General features: G+C 36.1%; 3 protein-coding genes across 3 annotated transcripts; 1 reads left to right on the top strand and 2 right to left on the bottom strand.

The window, feature by feature from the left end:
* The first annotated feature begins 1,445 nt into the window (after nucleotides 1–1,445).
* On the top strand, nucleotides 1,446–2,691 carry LOC141250755 (uncharacterized). Its single transcript, XM_073670081.1, has 4 exons — nucleotides 1,446–1,661; nucleotides 1,752–1,961; nucleotides 2,390–2,466; nucleotides 2,547–2,691. The coding sequence occupies exons 1-4, from the start codon at nucleotides 1,446–1,448 to the stop codon at nucleotides 2,689–2,691; spliced, it is 648 nt and encodes a 215-aa protein (XP_073526182.1).
* Nucleotides 2,692–3,193: 502 nt separating this feature from the next.
* On the bottom strand, nucleotides 3,194–7,885 carry LOC141250756 (uncharacterized). The gene is made up of 11 exons (XM_073670082.1): nucleotides 7,586–7,885; nucleotides 7,126–7,200; nucleotides 6,435–6,551; nucleotides 5,843–5,937; nucleotides 5,217–5,337; nucleotides 5,035–5,114; nucleotides 4,852–4,911; nucleotides 4,647–4,768; nucleotides 4,459–4,544; nucleotides 4,257–4,372; nucleotides 3,194–3,317 (listed from the first exon to the last, which is right to left on the bottom strand). Exons 1-11 carry the CDS (start codon nucleotides 7,883–7,885, stop codon nucleotides 3,194–3,196), a joined length of 1,296 nt encoding a protein of 431 aa, XP_073526183.1.
* A 1,962-nt stretch (nucleotides 7,886–9,847) lies between these two features.
* Nucleotides 9,848–12,673, bottom strand: LOC141250754 (uncharacterized). The gene is made up of 5 exons (XM_073670080.1): nucleotides 12,577–12,673; nucleotides 11,998–12,056; nucleotides 11,731–11,919; nucleotides 10,077–10,247; nucleotides 9,848–10,000 (listed from the first exon to the last, which is right to left on the bottom strand). The coding sequence occupies exons 1-5, from the start codon at nucleotides 12,671–12,673 to the stop codon at nucleotides 9,848–9,850; spliced, it is 669 nt and encodes a 222-aa protein (XP_073526181.1).
* Nucleotides 12,674–13,396: the final 723 nt, after the last annotated feature.

Raw genomic sequence — 13,396 nt, forward strand, 5'->3', positions numbered from 1 at the left:
GATTTCAGAACTACTTTGATGCATTTCTTGATTCAGAATCCTTTCCATGTCTGCATACCAAATTACTGTGTGGTCAATTGACAGGAAAATGTTACCATATAGATCAATGAATTTGACATTGATCAAACATCACTATACTACTGTGATTTGTACTGTTCTGTTAATCAAACTGCATTGTGAGATTAGAACTGGCTTAAGCTTAGCATGTTTCTACATTCTTTAGGAACTGGATTATAGTTTACATCAAGCTATATCATACGGGTGTGCACCTTGCGCAACATCTTGAACATGCGTGCAAACTCTGTATGCTATGGCATTTGATCCTTCCTTGAGGGGAACAAGTTGAACATGATTTGAGTGCAAACTCTTCATTCACTTGCTTAAGCAGTTTCAGTCATATGAAAAACTATAGATAAGACCACATTGACACAGCATCTAATAAAATTCTCACTGTATGTAACATCAAACATGATACAGACATCACTGAGCTCATTTCTTGAAAGTGAATGCTCGTGCTACAATGCACTTATACAACCTAAATATTCATCTGTCAAAGCATATATGAACACAACTAAAATCTCCATACTGATTGCTCTTCTTCACTCTTACAATCTCACCATTCAAAATCAAAGAGTCTCCTTCGTCTGATGAACTGATATCTTGATGGTTATAGCGCCCGACTTCATTACCATCTCTGCAACTTCCTCATTGTTAATTATTTCTTCAGATCATATTTTGATATACCCATCGCATTGCATACAGCTTGACCGTTGGGATTCAGTATGCTAGTGTTTTTCACTTCAACATAGTTATTCGATGAGAATATAAGATCTGGCTTATGAGATAACGAAAAGTTAAATTCTAGTACAGACTCGGTTTATCTCAAGGAAGATCATCTGTCTTAAATTCGTTGCTAGTCAGTCGTTGTTTGGGATTTCACTTACTATATAGTATATCTTTTTGTTCAGTAAGAAATTGTCAACTCTGATTCCGAATTGGGAAATAAAAACCTCGATTAGGCTCCTGTGCGGTTGCGCTAGATGAAATATAAGTGAGGTTACCGGAAGAAGGGAAGGAGGTTGGACTCTGGTGGCCGGCGCCGGTAATGGCAAAGGAGTTGTCCCCGTCATTGGCGGTTAGCGGTTTTCCACTCCTAGGCCTTGATTTTTCAGCCAATATAGTATTCAGCTAACATTCTGCAGTCATCAACTTCTCTTTCACTATTACCAATAAAAATGCGCCACGTAGACAGTCATCGTCATCACCCAAAAACGGAAAACAGAGAGATTGTCCGAATGTCAATCTTTCTTCCGCTCTCTCCAATTGTCGTCGCAATCCTTTATTATCAATTTGCATAATAAACTCGAGGATCACTCTCTCTTTCTCCTCCCCTTTGATCTTTCCAAGAGTCGTTGCATTTTCTTCTAGCGGAATTGCCTCCCGCCATGATCCAGTTATCTCGAACTTCGATCCTCTTTCCGGTTGTAATTATAGGGTTTATGTTCGGTTGCTGCAACTCTTTGCAGTTCGATCTGCAATCAGGCCACACGAAATGTATAGCCGAGGACATCAAAATCAATTCCATGACTGTTGGGAAATACCACGTCGTTAACCCCCACGACGGCGCCCCGTTGCCTGACACGCACAAGATCACAGTCAGGGTAAGCTCGCCGGATTGCGATTGTTTGATTTCCTTTTGGCTGAATGGTAAATTTTCGGTTGTTTGATCCCATGGGAATCGCCGGTTTTAGGTTACTTCTCCTCTCGGGAACAGCTACCACATAGCAGAGCGAGTGGAATCGGGGCAATTCGCGTTCACGTCAATGGAGTCGGGAGATTACATGACGTGTATCTGGACGGAGGATCATAAACCTCCGGTGACGTTGACCATTGAATTTGAATGGAAAACAGGTGTTTCCGCTAAGAATTGGAACACTGTAGCTAAGAAAGGTTCCATTGATGTAAGTCCACAACTCTTCTATTCCCTGCCAAAATTCTTAGTATATTAGTTGCTTTCGTTGAAGGTTACATTGTCAGCTGAAAGTAGAAGAACGCCAATCCCTATCTTAATTCTAAAAGAAACTTTTGTGTTTGCCATTTGAGGATAACTTCAAAAGAAAACTGACATTTCTTATGCACTAATCTTACATTGGTGATGAAAGAAGATGAAGTCAGATGAAGACTGTTGCATTGATTGAGTTCATTGTCTTTTCACAATGGTGTTTATAAAAGCCATGGTCTTTCTTTCTTGTCTATTCATTTAGTCCTTCCCTGAACATCAATGAATCAGAAAACTTCACATACATTGTTGTGAAAGAGGTCTGTTGCTTCCCTCTAATTAGTGTGGTGACATTACTTTATCTTTATGTATGTTTATACTTGTTGTTAGGCCATGGAACTGGAATTGAAGAATCTGATGGATACTGTGAGCTCCATTCACGACGAAATGTTTTACCTCCGTGACAGGTGAGTCTGAGGTAGCTCATCTAGCTTTTGTTTTGATTCATAGATGTGATAAATCAACACATTTGATGCGTTTATTCCAGAGAACACGAGATGCAGGAGCTTAACAAATCGACCAACTCGAAAATGTTCTGGTTTAGTTTCACCTCCCTCTTCGTCTGCTTGTCTGTTGCTGGCTTGCAATTTTGGCACTTGAAGCACTTTTTTGAGAGGAAGAAATTGCTTTGATAGTCATACTCTTGTTTGTTATCAAAAAAAACATTCAATGGAGAAAAAGACAGTATCTTGATCAAAGAGGTTTTAAAATATATGTAACTTTCATGTACACCTGTGTTGGTTTCAACTTTGAAGGCAATAGAAACTCACATATGATACATGGTATTTCAAATTCGTGTACTGCACTTTAAATCCATCATTTACATGAGACAAATAGATTAGAGTATAACTTGTAAGGTAAAATCTACACAGGTCAAACCTCAATAGGTTGTAAAGAGAGAAAGAAACAATACATATTGTGAGTATGAGAAGAGCAATAGAATGATATATAGCAGTACAAATATTGTGGATGCGGTTGAGGAGTTTCACAACCTAATAGCCAACATCTTGGAAAGAATTGGATATTAAACAATGATTTACTTATCCAGCAACAAGTCCTGTAGGGATGAAAAATGGCATAAGGAGGAGAAACAAACAAGGTGTTTGGGGAAGAAGAAAGTAATACCGTAATAGATCAAGAGAAAAGGTTCCAGTGATGCTCAGTTGGAAGACGCTCCTTAATTTTCTCGAGTCTTTTGAGTATCTCCAAGAAAGTAGGCCTTTGCTTCATATCAGCTGCCCAGCAGTCCTCAACTAGCCTGTCATAGTCACAGCTACTAATGTCAAATTTTCTCCAATTCTTAATAAGTATATTTTATAGTCCAACCTACTTTTGTTTGGTGTTTTATTACAGAGATTATAAAGAACTTTTGTACTTATGCTAGAATAATATTTTTCAACAAGTAAAACGATGTCAAACATTGATAAAAGAGAAAATGGGTGATAAATATTTCAATATTTTATCAAACACATCCTAAGTCAATAGTAGAATCACAGGTATTCATTTTAACTAGTCCTTCCGCGCCCGTGTCATTTTATTTTGTTTTTCTCTATTTTTAAAATTTCTATTTTTTATTTCATTTTCGTAAATCCATCATAGGTTTGATTTAAAAAATATTATTGTTTTATTTACTAAATAATAAATGTTTATGTAAAAATAAAATTATTTTTCAGACATTTTTATACATTTTTTTGTACTTTCGAGAAAAACCCGTAATTACCGCAAATTACGAGCATTCGTAATTCCCGAAAAATGCACCCATTTACCTACTGGTTTACTGTTTTGGAAACACCCTAAAGATTAAAAATTATTAGATAGATTAGATATTAGATGAAAAGAGCATATATCTCCAATGTTTAATTTTACCCTCAAGTTTTGTCAATTCTGTGAAATACCCAAAGGTCTTACATATTCTGCCGGATAACCCCGAGTCTTTGACATTTTCCACCAAATACCCACATGTCTCTAATTTGTTCAAATTGAGGGATTTGATCGTGATTTTATTGAGTCTCTCTCTTCATATCTCGACTACTAAATTCAGGATTCGTTGTTTTAGTTCAGGAATTTTGAAGAAAAAAAATGGAAATTCTGGGGAATGATCAATGGGTAATTGGTGGAAATTTTTTATAAACTCAGGGTTACCAGGTGGAATTTACAATTTAATTTTTATAGTCAACAAGGATATGAAATAACTCACTCTTTGAGTTCAGGGGTGCATCCTCTTGATCTGAAAATAGGTCTGTGCCCGTCGGCAGCGTATTTCGCAGCTTCATATGCCTCATAGCTTGCTAGTGGTGCTTCACCCTCAAGCATCTGAATCAGTTCAACAAACAATGTCTCAAAGTTTCAAAAAAACAAGTAAACTGAAAAAACTTAAGAAAAACATGGATGTTAGTTACCTCATAAAGTATCATGGCAAAGGAGAACACATCGACCTTCTTGTCATACTTCCGATGCTTGAATACCTCAGGAGCCATATACCTATCTGGTATGTTGGTTGATGAAAAAACAATATGGAAAATGTCAATTTGCAGTCATAATCACAAACCATTACTCAAAATATCTGTACTTAGTGATGGGTACTCACAGCTTCCTGTCTCGCCAGTCAGTTTGTACACATCATGAGCATGATTAGCTTTAATCAGCTTGCTTAAACCAAAATCTCCTACTTTTAGATGGTCTGCACTTGAGTTGACTAGAAGAACATTCCTGATTCATGTAAATTATGTAAGAAGTAAACCCAAATAAAAAAATTCTGGTATCCAATTCTGGAAGAAGAAAAAAAACTAAACCTGGGCTTCAGATCTCGGTGAATAATGACATTTGGTTCATTATGTAGGCAAGCCATTCCCCTGTTGAGATGAGGTTTGCGATATTAATATTAGAGTTATGTAAAGGCAAAAAAGGGTTAACCTATGCTTTAACATTCAGATGGATATATGATTTATGTACTAAGCAAAAGCACAGAAAAATACCTTGAAATATCCATTGCAAAATTTATGGCTGTTAATGGACTTAAAGCTCCTTTTTCCTTAAGATACTGATGAAGGTCACCCTATTAAGAGGAAAAAATTACATAATTCAAATTTCCATCAGGATTTGAAGTTTCTGTTCGAACAGAACTAGAGGATAAATTTCAGAGACAAGATATGTATACCCCTCTTAGATACTCTGTAATTAGCATCAAGGGTTTCCTTTCTGTAACAGCTCCGAGAAACTGGACTATATTGGGATGGCGAAGTTTGACCAGCAACTCAACTTCATGCCTAAAATCCTGACTGAAAATAGAAATGAAGAAAAAATCAATTTCTATGTACATGAGCCCAGATAACTCCAAAACAAGCTTAACCTAAGCTCAATTTCAAGATACAAAAGTTGGGCGTAATTTATTTTACATTGTTGATGTCAATCTTGACTTGTTCCTTTATTAAATTGGTTCACGAGAATAACAGATATCAAATTATCAATGCGAATCATTAAAACTAAACAACAAGATGAAGTTGACCTAATATTAATACAATAAAGATCATTGTATTTAATCCACAAATGGAAGACAGTACCCGAGTACACAAGTATGATCTCTTTGTATTTAAACCAATCTTATGCCAACTTTAAACTCTAGTTTGGCTCATTTGGAATATGAGTCAATCTCAAAGCTATCTTATTAACAAACCGTTTGGAAACAATTCAATCTAGTAGCAAACCCTATCTTTATATGCATACCAATAGTGTAAATGTAACTCTCAAGTGACCATAAGATTGAAGCATTTATAATCGACTTACATGACCAGTCTATCATCTGAGAGTGATGGAAGTATACGTTTGACAGCAACTGGAGTTCCTCGCCAATGAGCTTTTATAATTTCACCGAATGAGCCCTGCATACATAACCAATCACGATTGATGAGTAAGTAACATTTCAAAAGCCAGAAACCCCCATAAAGATAGAATGATAATGTTCAAACAAAGATTTGTGGAAGCAATTAGTCCGATATACAGAGATACAAATGGTCGTCAATGAAAAGGAAACTGAATGATTTGAACCAAAAAAATAAGTAAAAGATGTTCTATGTTCTCACTCATCCTTCAGAGTTACGGTATTTGAGTGTTCTTTTTCTAGTTAATTTCTTTGCTTCACGTGAACAATTAAAACTGAGATGAAGCAAATCAACAACAATAGGAAAATGAAAAATTGGGACTAAATATTATTAAATTAAATGGTGTTGACCAATAAATTATGATCTCTAGCTTCTAGAAGAGGACTTTAGGTCTCAAACCCAAAGATCATTATACACATTAAAACTTAACTGGGATATGACTGACACCAAAACCATTGACAGAATACTTGCAGCCATATACAGACAGGTAAGCTTACCTTCCCAATCATAGTAGAGTGAGAAAAATCCAATTCAGAAGGATCAATCTCCCAGTCACACTTATTTGGCAGAGGAGGGGCAACTGGCTTTGGTTCAAAATGGCTTCCATTTTGTCCCTTCACAAGTGAACAAAATGCAAAGAGTTAATGAGATAATAATTCGCAAATTTCACAATGCCAAGTTGTATACCATCTCCTTTCACTAAAGGAACTATCAGGGACATTGTCAGGTGAATTGGTAGAAGAAAAGACATTGGAGTCTCAATAGTTAATGTTGGTACTTGACATCTTAACCAACATATAAAAGTGTCAGAAGCCTAGAAGGAGTCAAGGAAATTTCGCAATTACTTAGCATGCTTAAGAATTCATTGACAACTTGACATGCTAGATATAATGATTCATACTAAAACACCCATATTTCTAATGAGGATATATTATAAAAAGAAAAGTAATGTAACACATCTTTGCAATCCCATGATTTCATGAGTTCTTTTGTTCTCAAGCTACTGCAGAGTGTAGATCATAAGCCTCAGACTCTCTACTACATTCTCAAGATATTTGATCATCTAATTTATATATTAAGAGTATATAATTGCAAAAAAAAAACAAAGAGTGTAGAGACAAACAAGTATCAAAAGTTTAATCAACAGGTTGGTAATGATGCATAGCATAACAAACAAAGTGCACTTACAAAAGATGAACCGCCAAATGATCTTAGCAACTCAATCATGGCATGTTTCTTGGCTCCTTCTGCATCAGCTAAAGGCTGCCATAGAGTAAAACCAGAATCCAATTAGCTCAAATCCAACTATAGTCTTAATTAAAGCTTTGTAAACAAATCTGGAACTAGAAGCTACTGGCCAAAACATGGCTTTAAGGGCCACTAATCATCTTGATGTAGGTCTAATTCTATCTGAAAAGCAAGCCTAACATAAGAAACTAACTCAGGTTGGACTAATAATCCATCAATTCCAACTAACTATCAATGCAGTAAAGCAATTTTTGCAAACTAGAGCACTAGGTCCAGGATCAATCACACCACACATAAACCGATAGAAAGTTGGAGCCTGTCTTGAATTGCGGAAATTGCAAATACGGGATAATAAAATGGAAGTTCGGGAACGGAAGTCAAATAAAACACAAGAAATTACAGTGTTCTTCCAACGATCTTGAGCGTTGACATCGGCGCCGAACTCGATGAGAGTTTTTGCAACCTCAATCAATCCGTGAAGCGCAGCCACATGAAGAGGGGTCCGATTGTCATAATCTGTGGCATTAACCAGCGTGGGATCTTCCTCTAGAAGCCTCCTGACGGCGCCAGCGTCGTTCTGATGCGCGTGCCAGAGTATCGCCGATGTCTTGCTCAGACGCGTCTTCTCCTTCTGCTTGTCGGCCTTGGACGGTGCCGGACTGACGGTAGCCTCGGAGGAGCTTTCGCCGCAGCCGCTCATGGATCACAGATGCAGATCGGATCAGTAGGGGAAATCCGGATAAAATGGAACGAAATTGGACTTTGGATAAGGGGAAATGATATTGCTCGGAGAATCAGAGCTTAGATTTCTTCTCTTCCTCTTCCTGCGTTTACACGAGGGGAGTTTTGAGGAATTAAAACGAGGAAGACAGTTTAGATTGGTTGCGAATTGGCAAATTGCAACTTGGCAACTTGGGTCGACAACTATTCCTGATTTATATTTTTTTCAGACAATTTTTGTTCAGGATTATTTGGTTTTTTAAGATTTGTTTCTTAATTGTTTAACACTTCAAATTATGTTTTATCTAAAAAAAGAAATTAAAATTACAAAGACCTTACTTTAAAGTTAGTTTACTTTTTTACCATTTACTACCTCCGGATACAAACACATGACTTTAGATAAAATTTTACGCAAATTAAGGTAAAAATTTCTTTACATAAATAACCCTATTAAAATGCATTGGAAATGTAAAAAGAAATGTCTAAAAAATAAAGTAGATTATAGTGTAATGATTATATAGGGGTAAATGTGGTAAAAAGAGAGAAAAGTTGGTAAAATGACATGTATTTTTATTTAAAAAAATTATTCTATAATAACATGTATTTGTGTAGTATTATAAAATTGATCAATTTAATACACTCCCTATATGCATTAGACATTTAGACTAATTAAATGATTGCCAATATGGATAAGATAAGCTACGACTACGTAAAACTTTATAACGATCACTCATTAAAATGATGACAGCAATATTCTGCAAAAACATATGTTGCGGATGGTTAAATATAGAAGTTTCATTTTGATCAATTTTATAATAAACTGTGCTTTTTTGTTAGATGTAGGGTTTAATTTCTTTCCTTGTCATCCCAAACGAGTTATATTCTTTGTTGTTAGAGGATATATGGTTCATTCCCGAATAATCCCGGTTTAATTTAATAAAACGAGAGGTGGACCTCTCTTTTACCAAAAAAAAGAGTTTCATTTCCATATATAGTTGTGTATTTTAAATTTCTAATTACGTATACAAATGAAAATAAAAATACATTACTCAATTAGTTTTATACTAGATTCCCTCGAGCTTTCTATTTAAAGGGTACAAGGGAAAAGTCTAAGATAATCTGTGAACAATATTCCAGTCTGAATATAGTGGTCGAACTAGGCTCTAAGACCATATTTTTACAAAAAAAAAATACACTTTCATGCCATTTTATACTTCCTTTATTAAAAAATTACCTTCCCTTCATTTCAAAATTATCTTCTCATTTCATTTTAAATACATTATTCACGGTGGTAGAGAAACTTCTCAATTTCTCTCGATATATACGAAAAAACATACTATATATACGAAAAAACATACTAATGTGTAATCTTGTTTAATTAGTCTTAATAAGTACCTTAGCAATATCGAAATTTCATTACTTTTATTAACATATATTTGAATATATTTGGGGGGAAAATCTTGTCTCGACAAATGAGCTAAAATTTGAAAAGATCATATTGAAACGGAGGGAGTAAAAATAACTTCTGATATAATGTTATTTTATTATTATCAATCGCTATAGAAATAACAAGTTGAGGGAATGTTTCACCAAAAGTACGAGAATATGCTACCACAAAAAGTTGTTTGTAGCATCTGAAAGATCAGCTTGTAAGATACTAAAATATGAAAATGACAAGCACACTGACACTATAGACTTGGCCAAAATGACAAGCACACTGACACTATAGACTTGGCCAATATTTGCCGCTTCGTAGCACCATAAGATCATATATGTACAGACTATAACAGACACCTTCCCAAATGACGCAGTTTACCGTGTTTAAAGCAAATAATAATGCCCGAATTACAACAAATCATCAAACTAAAATTTCCAGAGTTTCAACAAGTTTAACAATACTTTGCACGTCAGAAATAAACAAACACGCGCAAAGCAGAGTTGATCAGTGACTTAGCTTGAAATATAGAATAAAGATGATAGCAAGAACGAGAGCAGTGATGACCGATCCAGCGATCCATTTGTTCTTGCTAATCCTCCTTGACATGGATGTTAAGATCTTCTTACTTTTGTCAATTGTGCTATCAACTTCATGGAGCTGCACTAACATTGCAAGGTTGGAAAACCATAAAAAAAAAACTAGACCACCATACTTAAACCAACAGAAAAAATACCTTTTGATGTGAGTGCAAGAGAGTTTCGCGTTGTTGGTGTAAATCTTCAAGAATTGATACCCCAAGCTGTTCTGTCTCCAGTGCAGTTCTCCTACTCTCTCTTATCCGGTCGCTTGAATCATTCATTCTGTCGGTTGATAGCATCAATCTGTCTCTTTGTTCTGAAGACGCCTACATTTTCAGCAAATATCTATCACTTACCAGTTTAATTCTATCACACTTCGCACAAGGTATATGTTAGTTCAGCTAAGTCTAGCTTAACTCAGTTTCTTAAGTTTTGATGATGGCAGACTTAGTATTTGATGAATTCCATGAGTGTACATTGTTTACAGGAATTAGTTGACTATATAAGAGTCAGGCTTATATTGTACAAGTCTCGCTTGAAGCATTTATGAAGATTTAAGGTGTCGTTGAAGTGTTCTGAAGGACTCTGAACCAGCGAGATAGTCGCGCTGAAGAACAGAGTGTGAGAAGAAGCGCGATAGCGGATAGGAACCCAACTCTAGCAGTAGGCCCGACTCTAGCAGTAGACCCATCTGATAGAGATAATCTAAGTAGTTTATTTTAATAATATTATTTAGGAGAGTATCTTTCAATTATAAGTATTTACCTTATTTTAATATTATCATTTAGGAGTGTATCTTTCAATTATATGCATTTACCTTATCTAGAAAATAGATAGATTATATAAGGATTCATTGTTCTAGGGTTTCATAATCAATCAATTATCAATCAATAAAGGTTCTTCCTTGGTAGTTTAATCTCTAATCAAAAGATTATCGGTTGTTAGATCTCAAATCAAAAGATCAGTTCTATCCCTTGAGACTTGAGTAATCGAGTCTCATCAATAGCGAGCTGAAAATAATTCAGAAGCGCAAAATGACAAATAACGTGTTTTGGGCCAAGCGGAGGCAAAGGCAACTTGCAGAGCAAGTGGCAAGATCCACTGTACACATGGAGTCTTATCCGCAAGTGGCCAAGCGCGCTCCGGAATTCTGTTAACGAGCTTCGCTACGTGTCACTCCGTGATTCACTGGTCAACTTCGCACAACAGAATCAGTAGAGGAGTTCTTGTGGACCAATAGGAATTCAGGCACGTTTGTAATTCAACCTTTATGTAAAGCTAGCTGATTGGTTTGTCTATAAATAGGAAGAAATCAGAACGAGCAAAAGGTTAATGATTTTCTTATGTCTATAGAATGAAGAGAGAATTGTGAAAGGTAGTTTTGAGAGAAGTGTTCGTACGAGAGCTAAGAGCTTACAAGTTCTAGTGAGAGAATTCTGAGTTTCCTTTATAAAACACAAGAAAGCAACCTTTTGGCAATATAGTAGGGGTGGGTTTTATCCTAAACTCATTAGGAATCAGTTCTCACCAAGTTGAGAGTGATTTCTTGTTCTCATTGTGAAGCTTCTTTCTTCCGTATTTTGATCAAATTCCAAGTTCTAAAAACTTGATTTGTGAAGAAGGTACCCTCGATCCTACAGTATATGTTTGTGATTCTAATACAGACTAAAGCTACTACACAAAGTGTCCTTTACAGTATCATACCATGGCTTAGCTTTAATAGATCACCAACATAGAGAAATACTTTTGTAAAGGTGGTTGTCTCTTCCAGGAGAATATGTTGCAAGTATATAGTAAATGTGTACTTACCTTATGTGTATCCATCATCCCAGCCTCCAACAGCTCATCACGGGATGATTGATCATGGTTAGGTGAGCTAAGCCTCCTCACTTCTCTTTTCAATTGGTTGAGGTCTGATTTGTATTCTCTCAACTTCGCAAGAAGCATAGCCTTCAAGTTTGGTTGCAGACTTCTGGCCTCCAGGTCCATTTTTCGGATCTGACAATTAGCAATCAGGAAGTCAGATATTGATACAAAAAGATTACATATAATAAATGATTAATAGAAGTATTTTACCAATATCTCAGCCTCCTCCAGTCCGGCTTTAACTTCAGATATTTTCTGCTCCTTCTCTTCTACAGTTTTTAAGAAAAATACAGGAATCAATGCAGAATGAGGTAAGCTGTTTCAGAAAATGGTGAGGAATTGAATATTGATTTATGCATTTTTAAGGCTGTATTAAGAACAGAAATTGTATTTGTACATGAATGTGTTTCCAAGAACTCATAAGTAGTTCACTCAAGATCCATAAGATTCAGTTTGCAAAACTCATATGATAAAACAAAGAAGATTATATACAGCTAAAACTATCAGATTTGATGATAATTATGCAATCACGGTTAAACTAGAGGCAACACAGGCAAATTCCCGATCCAGGGAGATCTAACTCCTAAAGCCCTAATTCAATTGAACGTCCGTCCAGCCAGCGGAATCCAGATTACGAGAGCAGCCAAATCATTATAAACTCCACGCATAGTACAATCTAATTTAGAGCCCCGTTAATTCGGAGGATCCAATCGAAATCATAAGAGACGGAATTGAGTCGTTAACTCAGCATCTAGGTAGTAATAGTTTAAGGGGATTAAAAGAGGATACCTTCGGCGGTAGTAAGAGAGGCGGAGGAACATTTTCGGGAGATGTTAGCAGAGAGCTCGCAGTACTGGCGCTCATAGCCATCGAAGACCTCGCTCATCTTGGAATTCTTTGTCGCGGAAGACGGATCGAGTCCCGGGGAAAATTCTCTTGGTTTGAATGGAGAAGCTGAAATTTTTTGGTTTGGCGGAGAGAGAAAGCGGAAGCGTAAATGGGAAGTGACAGGGATTTACAGTGTCGTCGACTCCTTGGTTTCGGTTAGGATGCGATGAGAGATGTTTGTTAGCGTAGGTTCACCTTCGTTTTTTTCAAACTGTTCTGTTTGCAAGTGGCCGGTGAGTCGTGGGCTCGTGGTTTACCGGGATGTCCCGGTCCAGAAATTGATGGTTGTTAGATTCTACATCATCAATTACATTAATAAGTGAATAAAACGTGAAAAGAAGTTCATATATTAAAGCTTTCTTTTCATCTAACTCCACACCTTTCTTGAATTGTCTCATTAATATCAAAGTTCGCCTTCAGTGTCGTCTTTTTTGTCCACCGAGATAGTATAAAACTACATAGACTCCTTATGAATACTCTTAAAGGCATAAATCAAGTGAGAGTAAGGGATATCGTAATTGACAAACTTGTTGCATGAGCAAGTGAAATCATCGGTTGATTTTAAATGCTTCGCAACAAATACTTGACTGGCAAATCAAATTGTTGATATCAATGTAGTTAATGTCAGCTTCTTCATTTTTCTGGAAGTCAGAAAGGCCACAATGGAACGAAGCATCGTAGATTTCTTCTTGGATTTCATATAATACATTTATCGTAAATA

Source organism: Phyllobates terribilis, unplaced genomic scaffold (assembly GCF_046119375.1).
Source record: "Phyllobates terribilis strain yellow unplaced genomic scaffold, ASM4611937v1 Scaffold_6099__1_contigs__length_46880, whole genome shotgun sequence".
Taxonomy (NCBI): domain Eukaryota; kingdom Metazoa; phylum Chordata; class Amphibia; order Anura; family Dendrobatidae; genus Phyllobates; species Phyllobates terribilis.

Coding starts and splice junctions, on each gene's coding strand:
- LOC141250756 (XM_073670082.1), bottom strand. CDS start 7,885: ATGAGCGGCTGCGGCGAAAGCTCCTCCGAGGCTACCGTCAGTCCGGCA. Junction 4,769..4,851: donor CACCGAGATCTGAAGCCCAG/GTTTAGTTTTTT, acceptor TACATGAATCAG/GAATGTTCTTCTAGTCAACT. Junction 4,373..4,458: donor TTGCCATGATACTTTATGAG/GTAACTAACATC, acceptor GAACTGATTCAG/ATGCTTGAGGGTGAAGCACC.
- LOC141250754 (XM_073670080.1), bottom strand. CDS start 12,673: ATGAGCGAGGTCTTCGATGGCTATGAGCGCCAGTACTGCGAGCTCTCT. Junction 12,057..12,576: donor CTCTCTTACTACCGCCGAAG/GTATCCTCTTTT, acceptor TAAAAACTGTAG/AAGAGAAGGAGCAGAAAATA. Junction 10,001..10,076: donor TCTTGCACTCACATCAAAAG/GTATTTTTTCTG, acceptor ATGTTAGTGCAG/CTCCATGAAGTTGATAGCAC.
- LOC141250755 (XM_073670081.1), top strand. CDS start 1,446: ATGATCCAGTTATCTCGAACTTCGATCCTCTTTCCGGTTGTAATTATA. Junction 1,662..1,751: donor CGCACAAGATCACAGTCAGG/GTAAGCTCGCCG, acceptor CGCCGGTTTTAG/GTTACTTCTCCTCTCGGGAA. Junction 1,962..2,389: donor CTAAGAAAGGTTCCATTGAT/GTAAGTCCACAA, acceptor ACTTGTTGTTAG/GCCATGGAACTGGAATTGAA.